This window comes from Mustela nivalis (assembly GCF_964662115.1).
Source record: "Mustela nivalis genome assembly, chromosome: 7".
Lineage (NCBI taxonomy): Eukaryota > Metazoa > Chordata > Mammalia > Carnivora > Mustelidae > Mustela > Mustela nivalis.
Window position 1 is genome coordinate 25,260,078 of NC_139026.1, and position 15,715 is coordinate 25,275,792.

At 45.6% G+C, this 15,715-nt stretch overlaps 1 protein-coding gene across 1 annotated transcript in view; it reads right to left on the reverse strand.

Moving 5' to 3' along the window:
- PLXNC1 (plexin C1) overlaps nucleotides 1–15,715 on the reverse strand; it is a 143,897-nt gene that overhangs the window by 7,127 nt on the left and 121,055 nt on the right. The window contains exons 24-28 of the mRNA XM_082739261.1: nucleotides 15,450–15,553; nucleotides 5,903–5,957; nucleotides 3,404–3,435; nucleotides 3,202–3,309; nucleotides 1,841–2,004 (exon numbers count right to left, since the gene is read on the reverse strand). Coding sequence (XP_082595387.1) covers nucleotides 1,841–2,004; nucleotides 3,202–3,309; nucleotides 3,404–3,435; nucleotides 5,903–5,957; nucleotides 15,450–15,553 — 463 coding nt within the window. The remainder of the gene's footprint in view (nucleotides 1–1,840; nucleotides 2,005–3,201; nucleotides 3,310–3,403; nucleotides 3,436–5,902; nucleotides 5,958–15,449; nucleotides 15,554–15,715) is intronic.

The following is a 15,715-nucleotide window of genomic DNA, read 5'->3' on the forward strand; positions in this document are numbered from 1 at the left end:
TGTAGGAGGCGGCTGCTCTGTTTATCACAGTTTGTAAACGGGTGTTTTTGCCCTTGTTATTGAAGTACGCAAGTCTGCTCTGCCAACTATGCCAAGTGACAGATGGCAGCGTCACTCGGAGCAAGAAAGGGTTAAACTGACAGGCACTGCGGAATGGGAGGACTGGAGCAGGAGAAATGTGAAAGTGGCCGCTGACAAGACTAGAATTTTCTCCAGATCTAGATCGCATTAGTTGATGGCCACCCATGAAAACATTTCATCGAGTCTCCAGAACTTGACCTTTTCTCACCCCAAGTGCCACACCCTGACCTAAGGCACGGTTGCCTGGATTATTAACCCCCCAGGGGCTCATTAATTCTCAGTTAATTCTCCCACAGCACAGAGTAAGATCCTGTCTCTCTGCTCAAAACCCTCTGTGCTGTCCACGGGCCTTGGGATGAAGCCCCTGCACGATCTGGGCCCAGGCTGTCTTCTGCGAGCCCTCACCTTATTCCAACTCCACCACTGGCCTCTTCACTGTTCTTAATGCGTATCAGGCAAGCGTGCGCCTCAGGACTTTTGCTTTTGTTGTCCATCTTCCAGAAACTATCTTCAAACAGATAGTCTCATGGTTTATGCCCTCACCTCTTTCAAGACCTGACTTGAATATCATCTCTGTGAGCCTCCTCTGACCACTGCCCTATTACTCTCCATCCTCCTTTCCCATGCTGTCTGCTCTACTAACCTTCTAATATACTATAATTTGCCTATTTATGGTCTCTTCCATCCATCAGAATGCAAGCTCTGTGAGAACATGGATTTTTGCCTATTCAGTTCATTGCTGTATTTCCAGCACCTAACAGCTCAAATATTTGAATATGAACCTGGGAATATTCGGAGTCCTTCCATTATTATCTCAACTCGGGCCTAGCAAACTCCCTCCATCGTAAGGCTGTTGGGCCTCTCTGTAGCTCTACTGTCCTGACTCCTGCCCCTGCTCAGATGCCACAACCTTCCCAATAAAATGGGAGCTTGAGGCACCCAAGCCTGGTGTAGGAGTGGCAGGACTGGCAAATCAGAGGCTGGGACACAGGATGGGAGTGAACCAGTGTAGGTAGTTGGGACAGACCTGGGTTAAATGGGAGGAGATGAGACCTAGAGCTCTGGAACTTCAGATTTTAATATTTATTTAAAATGCTCTGCCCACCGTCAGTACTTGGGAGGGCTTGGGATGACCCTGGAAACTTCTATTACTCCTTAACACCAAGTCTTATTCACAGCTCATGGACAAAGTATTTCAAATAAAGGTAATGAGCCATGTTTCTTTACTGAGAAGAAGTTGAGAATAGAGCTGGATGCCTCGCCTCAGCTTTAGGTAAAATGTTAGAAAACAAAACACAGTCCTTTGGAAAACTCTCATAGTATCTAAGTACTGCATTTAATCAAATAAAAATAGAAATATCCATGCAGAATCAGAGTACAGACAGATAGCTTGATAACTGAAAAATGATTAATCTCTAATGGGAAATCATCATATAATAAAAAACCACAAAATACTGATTTCTTATCTTTTGCTGGTCAAGCTAAATTTAACATTCTATATAAGGTCCTTGCATGCATTAAAGAAAATAAAGTTTGTTTGTTTTGTCCTAAAGAATAGGATCTCAGCATAGGAAGAGTTTTGTTTCTTGTTTAAAAATAGTAACAGAGGAAGAATCTGCTCTGACATGATAGCACACCAAGCCAAAGGATTCTGATCTAAGAATAATGAATCCTTTCATGACTATCCATGCCCTCCTTTCAGGTAAGATTCTGTCCCAGATTCTTGAAAATAGTAATATCACCTACTATTTGTTCCCACCTGTTTGTTTTCCAAATATGTACGACATCAGGATCTGTGATTTTTTTGTTTTCAGCCTGGGCATCCAAAAAGTCAAAGAAGTATTTTATAGCAAATGGGGCTCTGCTGTTGGGTAAACTCCAAATGCTTCTAAAAAGTTTCTCAAGCACAGAATGAATTGCCACCTGAAAGACAGAGAACATCAGACTTGGGAGACTGGAGGAAAAAAAAAAAGAAAGAAAGATTGGTTTTGAATACAATGGAAAAATATGATCCTAGTTCAGAGAAAACGATGTACAAAACAGAAAAAACAACCTGAAACGAAAATATGTCAAATTATCAAATGAGGCCAACACGCTCACAGTATGGGACAAGGGCCTTGAAAATCCATGCCCAGGATTACATTTGGTTCACCAGCTTCTTGCTGATAACATTGTTCAGTCAACAGAGAGGATATCTTACAAAAATCTCTAGCAGTTGAAATGGCAGTTGTAGGGCTGTATACATAAACCAAGAAGCCACGGATGTTTAGTTTTAATAGTTATGTTCAGCCTGGAAAAACTCAATGTTGCTCAGTTCCCAGAATTTTTTCGTTGCAAGTATTTCCATCATAGGTTTTTATTACGTACTTTCCAAAGCATTTTGAGTGTTTTACAAAAGCCAAATAGGCAGAGCTCTGTGGGACAGATGAGAAAATCAAGAGGCTCTGGCTGTCCTCTACCAACTAAACAAATCTACTGAGCTCTAAGCATACCTTCTGCTATACTCTAAAGAAGAGTGCCCACTCGGAGACCAGGGCCAGGTGTACATAATAGCGTTTATATTGCTAGTCATTTCAAGGTGGGAAAAAATGATCACCACAGACTTCGGCTAATCCCACTATAAACCAGATAAAGTAAAATTTGCTTCTGATTTAGTATTCCGCTGGCTTTTACACCTGACACTTTTATAGAGGAACAGCATTCTTGACTTTAAAATGAAGGGAAAAAAAAGATATACTAGGTTTATAGACACTGACCCCACCCTTCATTTATCTGCAATTCAGAGTGGGAGTTTTATCACTCATCTATAGTAAGTAAACAAAAAGGAATAATTATGCCATCAACCTAAAAAATAACAATAGTGAGATGGTGGGTAAAGGAACTGGGAACAATATTAAATCCCTGATTGAAGATACAACAGTCAAAATTTGTAAAGTGCAGTTATCTTTGTGGCTTATAAGAAAGAGGAGGGTAGGAAGTGTTTACAATTTAAACTTTCATTTTGCTTTGCTAGAAGGCACAAGGGATTTGTAACATTTTCACACTTCAGTGGAAATTAAGTCAAACACATCATACACCCCCAAGGTAGCCATAAAAGCACTCCCAGAACAGTAAGTGTACCTTGGTCGACAGCAGCTTTGTCAGATACATTTCTTTTACTTTGAACTTGTGCTTCCCTCGATGTCTTTTTCCTTGCACATCTTGGAATGCTTCTGAATCTGGTAAAATCTAATGGAAAACAGTAGAAGCGTTACCCAAGGAGACCGTTTCTACTACAGAAGGCATCCAACTCAGGGGAAAGCACAAGAAAGACTGAGCTCACCAAATGGCAGTGGTCTTCTGAGTATTCCACATCTGAATGCCGGAGAAAGGGAGAGAAAACGGTCTATTAAAAAAACAACCATGGGCTAATTGGCCTTCTCATAAAACGCCCCATTTGTGCTATAAACAGAAGAGGTTACTTGAGCTCTTCATAGGTACATTTTTTTTCACCCTGCTGCATCTCAAGATCTTAACAACGTGAAGACAGAACGGGCCAGGGCCTGGAGTAGGAAGCAGGTTCCCAATAGGCTGAATGGTCCCTTGCTGGGGGCGGGGATAGGAGAGGTTCAAGCCTTCTCCGTTAGCAAATGTACCCATGGCACCTACTGAGTGCCAGAGGCTTCTAGGCAAAGAGCAGTGATAAGACAGACCTAGTTCCCATCCCACCCCCAATGGAGTTTACATCCTAGCCAATGAGGGACTTTCTATGGTTAATTATACAATTAATTATATAATTAGAATTGTGATAAAGCTTGTGAAGAAGTATATGCTAAGAAAGTAACTAACGAGGGTCCACCCTACTCTGGGAGGTTTCTCAGAAGAAAGAGCGTTGGAGCTGAACCGAAATGAACGACTGGAGTTAGCCTGGCAAATGGAGGAGACCCAAAGACAGGAAGAATGTACCCCTTCTGGGATCGGAAAGGACAATGAGGTGGAGCTCCTAGAGCAGGTGCAAGAGTGGCACAGAGTGGGGAGAGTCCTGAAAGAAATGTGGCAGTGAAGGGAGTGGTGAATTGGGGGGAAAGAGGGATTAAGGCACTAGGTTCTCTGTACTGAAGATGAGGGAGACTAGAACACCTTGGAACACTAAGGGAAAAACTGCAAGAGGTGAGGAGGTATAGACAGTTCACATGAGAGATGATTATCTGTGGTTAAGAATGTACAGCAGGTTGGAAAGGATGGGATCAAAGGCACAGGTGAGAGACGGGCCTTGGAGGAGAGAGGCACAGCTCTGGGATGCCAGGGAAGGCACAGAGGAAAAACCGGGCAGACCCAGGACGGGGGGGAGGTTTGGTGCTGGACATTGAGAGAGTTCTGATTCCAGTTTTCTCTGTGAGGTACGGGATCAAGTCAGCTGGTGATAATGCTGTGTGGGTCAGAGCTTTGAAGAGAGAAGGCAGAATTCTGGAGAACACAGAGCGAGCTACCTAGAGAAACACAGTGGAGGCAGGCTGCACTGAGGGTCCTGGTCCTGTTGGGCACCAGGAATTTACAGTGACTCCAACTGTACTTTCCTCCAGTGGTTGCCTGGGTATAGGTTCAGAAAAGGCCAGTAGTTGGGTTCATCCAGGGCTGGGGTTGTGACTGAGAGGGTGGGGAAAGGGGACAGGCCCAGGAGGTTTGAAGGATTAGCAGGGGAGTGATCAAAATGATGACTCTCAGCTGAACTGGACAGAGAAGCAGCAGAGGCATTGACTGCTCTGAGGTCCCATGAAGAGATCCAAATGCAAGATCCCCAAACAGTAAGCTCTACAAAAGGCCTGATCTTTGAAGCTTAAAATACAAAGCTCTTCCACTTTTTAGAAGGACACCAATTCCCCTCTGCCAGAATGACAGTCACCTTCTGGAAGATGCCTTCTCTCACTATAGCCAGATATAATGATGGACTGCGGTGGGGGGGGGGGGGATCCCTAAAAGGGTATTCTACAACCTACCAAATTATCCTTTCTATTTAATTGGAGTCCCTGCATTCCCTATTTGCACTGACTAGGTCTTGGGACCTACCAGGCTGCTCTTAGTATTAAATCTAGAAATCAGGAAGCCTCCCCTCCAGGGGTGTGTGTGTGTGTGTGTGTGTGTGTGTGTGTGTGTGTGTGTGTGTATGTATGTATGCATGTATGTATGTGAAGTCCTGTTATGAGGCCCGGAACCCTTCTAAGAGCTGAACTGACTGTCTTGGCTGGGGTGTATTTTCTCTGGAGACAAACCTGGGCTAGGATCTAGGGATTTTCTCAAAGCACCATCACAGTGTTTTCCTGTCCGGAAGTGGTAGAGAGGATAGAGACTAGTTTATAGACTTTCCCATAAAATCTCCCCATTTAGTTTGCCTCACTCACTTTCTGGGAATCTTGCAGAGGCTATCAAAGGAGATTTGGATTTCTAAGTGGATTATCTTGTTTGTTCAGCACTTGCAGGGCTGTGTGATTATCTACAAGCTTCCCCCTCATTTTGCCAGAGGAGTTCCTCTCTTAGCCCCCATCTTACTGAGAAGTTGGCACAGAGCGAGGAAGGCTAAGATTCTGTCCCGAGTTTAGGGTTGTTGAAGGCAGCAACTTCCTTAGTGCTGGGCTGTCCCAGTCAACCACTGGTTACTGTTTCCTGTCCTCCTCGCATGGCTCACATTCTTCAGAATAGAAACACATTAAAATGGCTTTTCTCCGATTTCAAAGAATTATATAGCAACAACTCAATCTCACTTTTGTGATGATACATCAGAGAGGCAAAAAGCAATACTTTATAAAGGTGAGTAAGAACAAAGGGTGAACATTATATTGGTTACCTGAAGGAAAATTTGCTATCTTCTTAAAGACCTTTATAGTGGATCCATTTGATATCTGAAAGCAAAGATAAAAAATATATGAGTTTTCAAAATTTAATGTATTTCTCCACTTCATCCATGAATTAGATAGCTGGATGGTTCTTGCATTCTCTCACTTATTAAATATTTATCAAGAATTTCTACATGCTAGGCACTGTCCTGGAGGCTAGGGCTATAATGATGACCAAGACACTATCTCTGCCCTCAATGAGCTCACAGTCCTGTGAAGGAGACAGACAAGGCTGTGAGGTGTAGTGAGGCTGGGAGGGGCAGGCCAAGACACTGTAGGGCCAGTGGGACGTGGAACAGCCCTGGAGGAGGGGAAGACAAGGCTGTGCTAGGATGTACCCTGGCCTCTCAGGGGTCAAGAGAGGGCCACTAACTTTTTGAGGTTCCTACTATTTTAAGAAATGCTGAAACAGGTGTTCAAAAACTTATCTACAGCAGGTATCTAATCCTAGGACAGCGATTTCACATCTAGGTATATACCCAAGAGAAAGAAGTCCATATCGCGAGAGTTAACTATTTGTAATTGCCCCATATTGGAAACAACCAGATATAATCAATGATGAAGTACTTTGGGGGTATGTCCGTACCATAGAGTATTAAACGGAAGTGAGCAAATTATTTCTACATACTGCATGGGTAGACCTCACAATGATAACGTGAAGTAAAGGAAGCCACACAAAAGAAAATGTACTGTGTGAATCCATTCACATAAAGCTAAAAAGAAAACAAATGAACACCAAAACAGTCAAACTATGATGTCAGATGTTTGCAGGAGAGGAGTTAGTGGTAAGGAGGGGACTTCTGAAGAGCCTGTAATGTTCTCCTTGACCTGAGTGGCGCTCACAGGAAGTGCTCACTCTGTGACCATTCATCCAGCAGTATACTTAAGATTTATTCTCTTTTCTGCAGCTATATCATATTTTTTTAAAAAGCTTGTAAAGTCATAAAAATTGCATATACTTTTAAATAAAAACTTTAACATTTAAGTATGACTTACAGGAAAGCACTAAACATTCACTAAGTGTGCAGCTCAGTGAATGTTCATGTATGTATATAACTACATAAACACTACCCACATGAAGATATGAAATATTTCAAGGTCCCAAGAAGCACCCCCATTTTCGCTTCCCAGTCAGTAACCACAGCATCCTCAGGTAGAGGTAATCACTAGTCCGACTTCCACCTGCTCTTGAACTTCATATAAATGGAATCATATAATGCAGCTGACCCTAGAATAACATGGGGGTTAGGGGTACTCCCCCACCATGCACAGTTGAAACTCCACATATAACTTTTAATTCCCCCAAAACTTAACTGCTAATAGCCCGACAGGAAGCCTTACCAAGACCAGTCAATTGACACATATTTTGTATGTTTTGTGTATTATATACTGCATTCTTGCAATAAAGCTAGAGAAAAAAATAGTAAGATCAAAAGAAGATACATTTATAGTACTCTACTGTATTGATTGAAAAAAATCTGCATGCAAGTGGACCTGTGGAGTTCAAACCTGCATTGTCCAAAGGTCAACTGTTATATTCTTATGTCTGGCTTCTTAGGGTCAATAAAAGGTCTGTGATGTTTATCCACATTGTTGTAGCCACCAGTAGTTCTTTCTTTTAAAATTACTTTGTATGATTGCATTTATGAATCTACTACAAAAAAACTCCCATACAATAAAAAGATAGAAGTATTGATACATCCACAGCATAAACCTCAACATTATGCTAAGTGAAAGAAGCCAGTCACAAAAGACCACATAGTGTACGATCCTATTTATATAAAATGTCCAGAATAGACAGATTTATACATACAGAAAGTAGATTACTTGTTGCCTAAAGCAGGGGTTGGAAGATTGAAGAACGACTGCTAATGAATTCAAGGTTTCTTTTTGGGGTGATGAAAATGTTCTAAAATTAGATTGTGGTGATGATTACACAACTCTGTAAATGCACCAAAAACCATTGAATTGTACATTCTAGAAGGTGACCTTTATGGTATATAAATCATCTCAATATAGAGCTGCTAAAAAAAAAGTGCCACAGATTTTAAGTGCACACATTTGACAAATAAATGCTTTTACCACACTGACACACTATTGTAATGCCCATGCATACTCTCTTTCATCAATAAAGTCAAGAGTTCTCACCTGAGGCCTTTTGGGACTGTGCAACTCAGGGCCAAATGGCCGTCCGGTGCAGCCCTCCCCTACAACCAACCAGGTGAAGAAGCACCTTTCAGGCCAAGGGGACTAGCTGCCAAGATGCAGAGGCAGGCCTCACTGTTCAGAGGGGCTAGTTTACAAAACTTTAAGACAAAGGGGCCTTGAGGAAGAGGCAGGTCAGGGATACACAGATCCTTGCCTTCATTCTGGGATTGTGGAGGGAGGATTAATGCTATTGTTTTGGAACATGGTCAGCTAAGTGCTATTCCCATCCATTCTCAAGTTCTCAGTCTTTGGAATTCTAATACTACTTTGGATCCAGCCTTCCCCAGTTTGGGAGAAAGGAGAAACCTAGAATTTCTCTTCTGGGCTGCTGCACATTGGTTATCAGAATGTACAAACCTGCTTAGCAAGCACCGAAGGATTAAAGCCGAATCCCCTTCAGGTCGCACCACAGAGGAAGGAACACAGAGCAAAGCCAACCCTGCACAGACACCCTGACTGCAGCTGTCCAGCCAGCTGTGTCTAAGCAGCTGCTACACTGAGGCCAGAGGCCGCCAACCACTGGTGTTCACGGCATCTTAGAGGGAGGGGGAGTTCTAGGTGCGGGGGCTGGCTGGGCCGTCAGGCCTCCGACAAGTGTCTCCAGCGTGGGTTCTGAACTCTTATTGAATTCTGCTCTGCTGTTATTGCCAAACATCCTCTCCTTTCCCCTTGAGCCATTCATTGTTTCCTGGTTGATTTTTTCCATTCTCTTCCATATTTGATGCAATTAAAGTAAACACTCTGCACCGGCACCCCCTTAGCAACACTCAGACACCAAGTTTATGAGACCGTTTGAACAGCGTTATAAAATTCCTCCCCAGGAAGAGCTGGATAGGCTCTGTTTCTAAGCCAATAAATATCTTTTTATAAAAGGAAGCTGGTGGTTCATTCTGGGTAATTGTCAAAGAATGAATCCCAAATGGATCCTGTTGAGTGTTGAGCCAATATTCCACTACTGTCAGACGCTTTGTTTGGCTAAGCGTGAGCACCCTCACCCTGTAAGCACAAACACCACGGATGGGCCTTCCGATAAGGAGCGCTGCCAGAAGTTCAAACGTCTTCTCAAGAGCTGGCAACGACTCGCGGCTGGCACTGAGCTCAGGCATTAGAAGAGCGCAGACGCAGCTTGTACCAAGGAAATTTTACTCTGAAATTATCTCCCAAGAGCAAGTGTAAAGCATTTTATTAGTGGATGAGTTGTGTGTGTGTGTGTGTGTGTGTGTGTGTGTGTCTGAGCCTGCGTGTGTGAGTGTATTTCTAACTTGCACAGCTGCTCCAGGGCTGGAACATTTCCCCCCACGTGACACTTTACCGCCATTGTGAGACAGAAAGTAGTTTATTTACAGATGTTGAGGAGCGGGGCGGGGGGTGGGGGGGAAGGTTTCCATTTTCTATTTTGCACAAGTCAGCTGCTGCTGAGTTAAGGACAGAAATGTCTTTTTGTAAAGGGCCACAGAATCTAAAGTGTTAAAAATATGATGCTGTTTGTTCCATCTGAGGAGCTCCAAATGCTTTCCTAAGAGTGACTCATTAATCCTCCTGTACTCCTGTGAGGCAGGGAGCATCCTCTGGGCCCCTACTTTAGGAATGAAAACCAAATTAAATCAAAGAAAGATTAATGTCACTAGATGGATCTTCGGCAGGAATGTTTCCCCAGCCCAGAGCAGAACTGGTAACACAGGGCTATTTCAAATTAAATTCCCTCCAGCCTCACAGTGCTCCAGGATTCAATGAGACAAGAAGGCTCTACCCCTTCGGTGATGACTGGCCCATGTTGGAACAGGGTGGAGAAAACTAGAGACTCCTCTGGCAGCAGCATTAGGAATTATGACCACACAGGGCTAAAAGGACTCATTTCAACAATTTCAAGTCACTCCTGAAATAAACAGAAGGTACACATCCTCCAAAGCATGTGCAATGAAGGTTTTCTTGTTGTAAAATATTTCTCTGAAGCCTAAGTTGAAGAAAATTCCATAAAAATAGATTTTCTAGATATATAAGGTTGAACTTGGATTTAACCTTACAGATCTGCCATTTTTGTAGGTAAAAACGGTCAAATATTGACCATTTCATATTGTTTAGCCTAAGAGAAAAGCTAGAATTGTAGCCTAAGAATTTTATGGAAAATTATGAAATTTTGTGATACTTTTTTTCTTAAAGAAAAATAATTGAAAACACAATAATCAATACAAATCACCATGTGGAAACCCATACTGGTATCTTTCATTCCTAAAATGATATTCTATGGAAAACAGAGATCTATTCAACTAGTGTTGCCCCTGCAACCACTCATCAATTCTGTTCTCCCCGTCTACTGCTTTGGCTCTTCCCACTGACATCCCAAGGCTGGAGGCAAATGAAAAAGGAATCTAATTTCTCAGGGCCAAAGGGATAACCTTGTTCAGTCCATGAGCAAAGGAGGCTCAGGACTCATCAGAGTGTTTAGAAAGGACCCACCAGAAAATTCTCAACACACAAATCACACACGTGGTTTTTGACACCCAGGACAGAATGCTAAAGGATTTTCTTGCAACTAGTTAAAATGCCAGTAGGGCTCCTGCTTCTTCTTTGGTACTTGGAATTAAGCCTGGGCCAGTAGCAAACTCCCTCTGAGGATTATCAGAGAGAACCCTAACCTCATCCTCTGGGAGTGAGCTTGGCCTCCAAGAGGGTGCCTGAGTTTGGGAACCTAAGTACTCCCCTGCTTTTCTCGGGCTGGAGTTGTGAGCTCTTTGATGCCTGAAAGAGGCCTCCTATCTGAGGGAGGCAACCACTGTGCTCTCCAAGGACTGCTGGCCTTTAATGATACTAAGGTAGGATTAGAAATAAGGCACCATTCTAATAAACTCACTGACACAAGGTCTGTCAGAAGATTTTAAGAGATGTTACCTTCTTGACTTTGACATCAGAGACAGTAACTACCAGCATCTCTCATGACGCGGTCCAGTTTCCTAGCCAAGGCTGCCTTCGAAGCCGGGGTCACAGGCTACAAGCCTGCTTCCAAGCAAGGACAGGGTGCAAATGATTCTTTTTGCATCGGCTTCTAGCCTTGGAGTACCCATGAGAAGAGCTATGTGAACTTGGTCAAGTTCCTCAGCCTCCCTGTGCCCTGACATGGGAATGACAGGATCTACCTTGCCAGGCTGTAGCGAGGACTAAAACAGTTGCCGTTTGTAAGAGCTGCTGGAACAGTGCCCAGTGGGCAAGAAGCACTCCCCTCATGTTAAATAAATAAACAAATCAATCTCTGAAGTTACCCACACTATGAGAGACCTTTAGTCAAATCCCTTTACCACAGTGTCACGGATGACACACCTGACTGGAAGGACCCCTGACTTTACCTAGCAGACACTTTGGAACATTCCATGAGCTTTAAATGTCATCTGAATGACAACTGTGGCATTAGCAGAGACCGCAGTGGCATTAGCACAGGACTGTTGTGAGAATATTCTTCAACACCACGAGTGGTTAGTCCTCTTTTCTGCCCTCAGACTCTCGCAGCTCAGAATGAGACGTGCAATGTTCAGAGAACATTTCCTGCCGGACACAACACCTGTTCTGCACCCTCGATACCACCCTCTCGCAGGGTGTGAGGGCCGTGACACTATCCAGTGAAATGTCACATGGGGGTAGAGGGGAGGGGAAGAGAGAGCCTGGACCCAGAGACACCCCCCCACAACTCCTCAGCTCCCGAACACACCGAAGTTTCCTTCATTGTAAATGACACACAGCGACGGCCAGTTAAGGAACCGCTTGGGGAAGATGTAATTATAGGGGAGAAAGATGCCTCTGGTTTAGTGTGTTTGTAGAGATGCTGGTTTTACCCCTTGTTTGCATGGGACAGAATGAGACCTCAGCAGACATTGGCCCTCCTCTGCTCTCATCTGATGGAAAAGGAGGGTCAGAAGAGCACCTTCGCCATCGTGAATGTGATCAGTGCTCATGCATGCAAACAGTGCTGTGGTCCCTGTAGAAAGCAATCCTGTGCATGTCTGGGGTTGGCGAGGACGCCTTACTACAGAGGACAGAGCACGGCCAGCAACAGGGTTGTGGAGATTGCATCTGGCCCACGAGATGCTGTATTTTTGCCGTGTCTTCAGATCCCCTCCAGAAACCTGTTCTTCAAATATTTGGACAGTAAATCATTCAGAGACCAGCTACACTCTATTTGCCCTAAGGACAGAAGAGGCAAGAAGAAACAGGCTCCCACTCCAGCAACAGGACTTTGTTTAGATAGGAGGAGGAACTGGCCGTCACTAAAGATTAACTTTAAAACCTAACTAATTTGGGCTAATTGGAGGGAGATGAGTCTGAATCACTTAAAATTCTGAGTTAGACCCTATTTTTAAATGAAATATAGTTTTTTGCTTTCAAGCACTTACAGTGACTCAAACTAGGGTACTTTAGTAAATGAATAAGAGTGGTAATTAGCATCTTGTCTCTTTGGAGGGAAAAGCCAGCTCTAGGAGAAAATTTTTTAACGAAAGGGCAAAAGTAAGCGTCAGCCTACCCCTGTCAAATTACTCCAGATTTTAAATCTGCGGGGGAACTACTAAACGGAGCACAGATTTAGGCGGCCAAGGGTGATGGAGGATACTTTTTTCTGAGCAGTCTTTGAAAAACAGGGCATTTGAGATGGTCCATGCGTAGAGAGCACAGGGCCGATGACCTCCCCAGTTTCCTTCAAGCTCTCTGAGTTTATTTGCCTTACGGCTTAGCTTTTTAAACATAAGGAGAATCCTTTAAGCCCTTGTGTCCTAGTCTTGTCATTTATTACCACCATGTGGCAATGCTAGGGTATGAAGCCAATAAATCATTTGGACGGGAAGTGACTACAGGCCGGATTAATTTCATTATCATCCTTAAGCAGATAGGTGTCTAGCACGGCCGATGTCTCCAGTGAAGACTGATGTCCTATCTCTCCTGACAGCTTTCCCCTGGCCTTCCAGACAGCTATGGTGGCTCTTCCCTTTCGCTACTGGAGAGTCTAGTCCTGCCTTCCCCCCGGCCCCAAACCCCTTCCTTTGTGGCACACCTTGTGCCCTAGCTAGGGTTGCTGGGGGACGCCAAGAAGCCTGTCCAGGCTGCCTCCCCCCAGCCCCCGCACAGCTGAGAAGGCAAGCACCCTAGTCAAGAACATCAAAGGAGGGCGTCAGTGATGGGGTTCCTTCCAGACTGGCCAGACACACACTCACTGCTCGGACACAGGCAAGGAAGGAGATGGCTCCCAGGCTTCACTGAACGTCAGACTGAAGCCATACTCAGCCCGTCTCTAAGGACTTCCACTTGCAGGGCAGCCCCCCGACCTAACCACCTCCTCTCCGTTAAAACAACACCCCTCCCCCACCCCCAGCAGTGTGTCTCGCAGTGCTGCGCGCGTCGCAGGAAAGTCCCCTGGGGAGTTTCACCAACTCCACCAGCCAAGAGCTCTTGGCAAGAGGACACCCGGGTTGGCAAGTCTGAGTGGCAGGAGGGCGAGTCCAGAAGCAAGCTGTGGCTCTGTAGCTCTCTCTGCCAGGTGCTCTCCAGCAAAGGCTCTGGGGACAGCACCCAGCCAGGGGTCACCCCAAGCAGCTCTTCCCAAACTGGCTCTGAGAACCACTCAGCCGGAGGGCCCGAGGGAGAGGGGTCCTCCGTCCTCTGCTCTCTCAGGAACAGTCTCTTCTTCCTACGGGGGGAGGGGGCAGCCCGCAGGCTCCACAGGCCTTCCTGTGCCAACCACGTGTTCCTGTGACTTCGAAAGACAGGAGGCGCCAACTTTCCAAGAGGTCTGGGAAGCTGCTCCTGCCCTCCTCTACCGCCGGAAGAGCTCCTGCGTCGGGGCCTCGGCTCGCCGCCATCCCTGAGCGCCATCTTGACCCTCCATCACCCAGAAGCTCTCCATCCCCTTCCCATCTCTGAGTCCCTCTGCTCGTCTCCATCTCAACAGCCACTACGTCATCAATCCTCACCTGAAATTCTTCTAGTGGCAGCTTCCAAGGGCCCCCCTGTTACCAGGTTTGTACCTCCTACCCATGTTCCACACACAGCCGCAGGCATTTCTGAGACACAAATCCCTCAAGATCCTCCAGTGGCTTCTTTGGGGACAAAAGTCAAATTCCTGAAGAAGCTGACAGAGCCGCACAATAGGTCCCCCTCCCCCCACCCATGGCTTCCCACCCCACTTCTCTGCCTTCCGCCTTGACAGGCTGTGGTGAACCCTGGGGCCCAACTCTCTTGGTCCAAATCTTGGCTCCGCCACTGGCTAGCTGCTGGTAAACCTCCCTGTGCCTCAGTGTACCCATCTGTAAAGAGGGTTAATAACAGCCCCCACCTCAGAGGTCTGCTATATAAAGGATGGAGTAAGCAAAAAGGAGGGGCAGGGCGGAGGACAGCGTCTGGCACGGTGAGGCCTCCATCACGTTGGCTGCTGTTGGCTCTCATGGCCACCCTCACACCTCTCGAGTTTTAGAGAGTTGACCAGTCTTTCTGTGGAAGAACTGTGGGGTATGCAGGCGCCCCACCCCAGCCCAGTTAAGTCCTCCTCTCCCTTCAGGTCTCCGCTGAGTCATAGCTTCCCTCCAGGAAGCTTTCTCTGATGCTCCAAGCCACAGCCCCGTCTCACTGTACATGTTGCCTCCTTCCTTGTCTCCGTCCCCTCTTCCCCCTCCTTGAGGCAGCAGGCTCCTCGAGGTCAGGAACCTGCAAGCCCAGCACTCGGCACAGAGCCGACAGTCCACAAAGACCTGGGTAATGTGGCTGAATAATCCCCACGGTCCCAGCATGTTCAGGAACCTTCCCTGTCTCCTTTCTCTTTTTCTAGATAGGCTTCTCTGGCACACAGCTCTCTGAGAGGGCACGTGCACCCCATACCCACCTTGGCACTCAGCCAGCATGTGGGTCATGGGCCCCAGGAGGTTTGACTGAGGACTGTAAACAAAAAAGAAATGTCGAACTTCCTCGGGGGTGGGGGGGAAGGACACTACACAAAGGTTACAAGGTTCTGTGAACATTGTGGACAGCCGTGAGGCGAGGTTTCCCACCCAAACTGCAGGATGGAGAGCGATCCGTCAAAAGAAAATCGACAGCCTGGCAGAGGAGGACGCCGGGGGAACCACAGGCCACGACAGACGGGGGTTCCTGGGAGCTTCCGAATGAGCAATGAAGGACACAATCAGCAAACTATGCCAGAAAATGGTGGGAGTTGTGTAATTTAAAAAAAAAAGAATTTCCATGGTATTACCTGGAGATGATCTAATCCAGTCAGGACGGGGCTCGGGGAAGATGTCGGGGTCTCAGCCCTGCTCTTACCTCGTAGTGGCCGATGGTATTCAGCTTGGTTATTCCATCTTCGAGAATCACAGACGAACTATCAATATCCAGCAGCTCTTTCTGTCGTGTTCCCACTTGTAGCTCTGGGAAGGAAAACAAAAAAGTCTATTTTGTTCTCCTCTGACATTATAGTGAGAAAGTTTAAATGTTCCTCTGTAATAACAGTAGCAATTATTATTTATGGATACAGCTTAAATAAAGTGGTTAATATTAGTTTGAAGGTTCGGTGATATCTCAGCCAGACA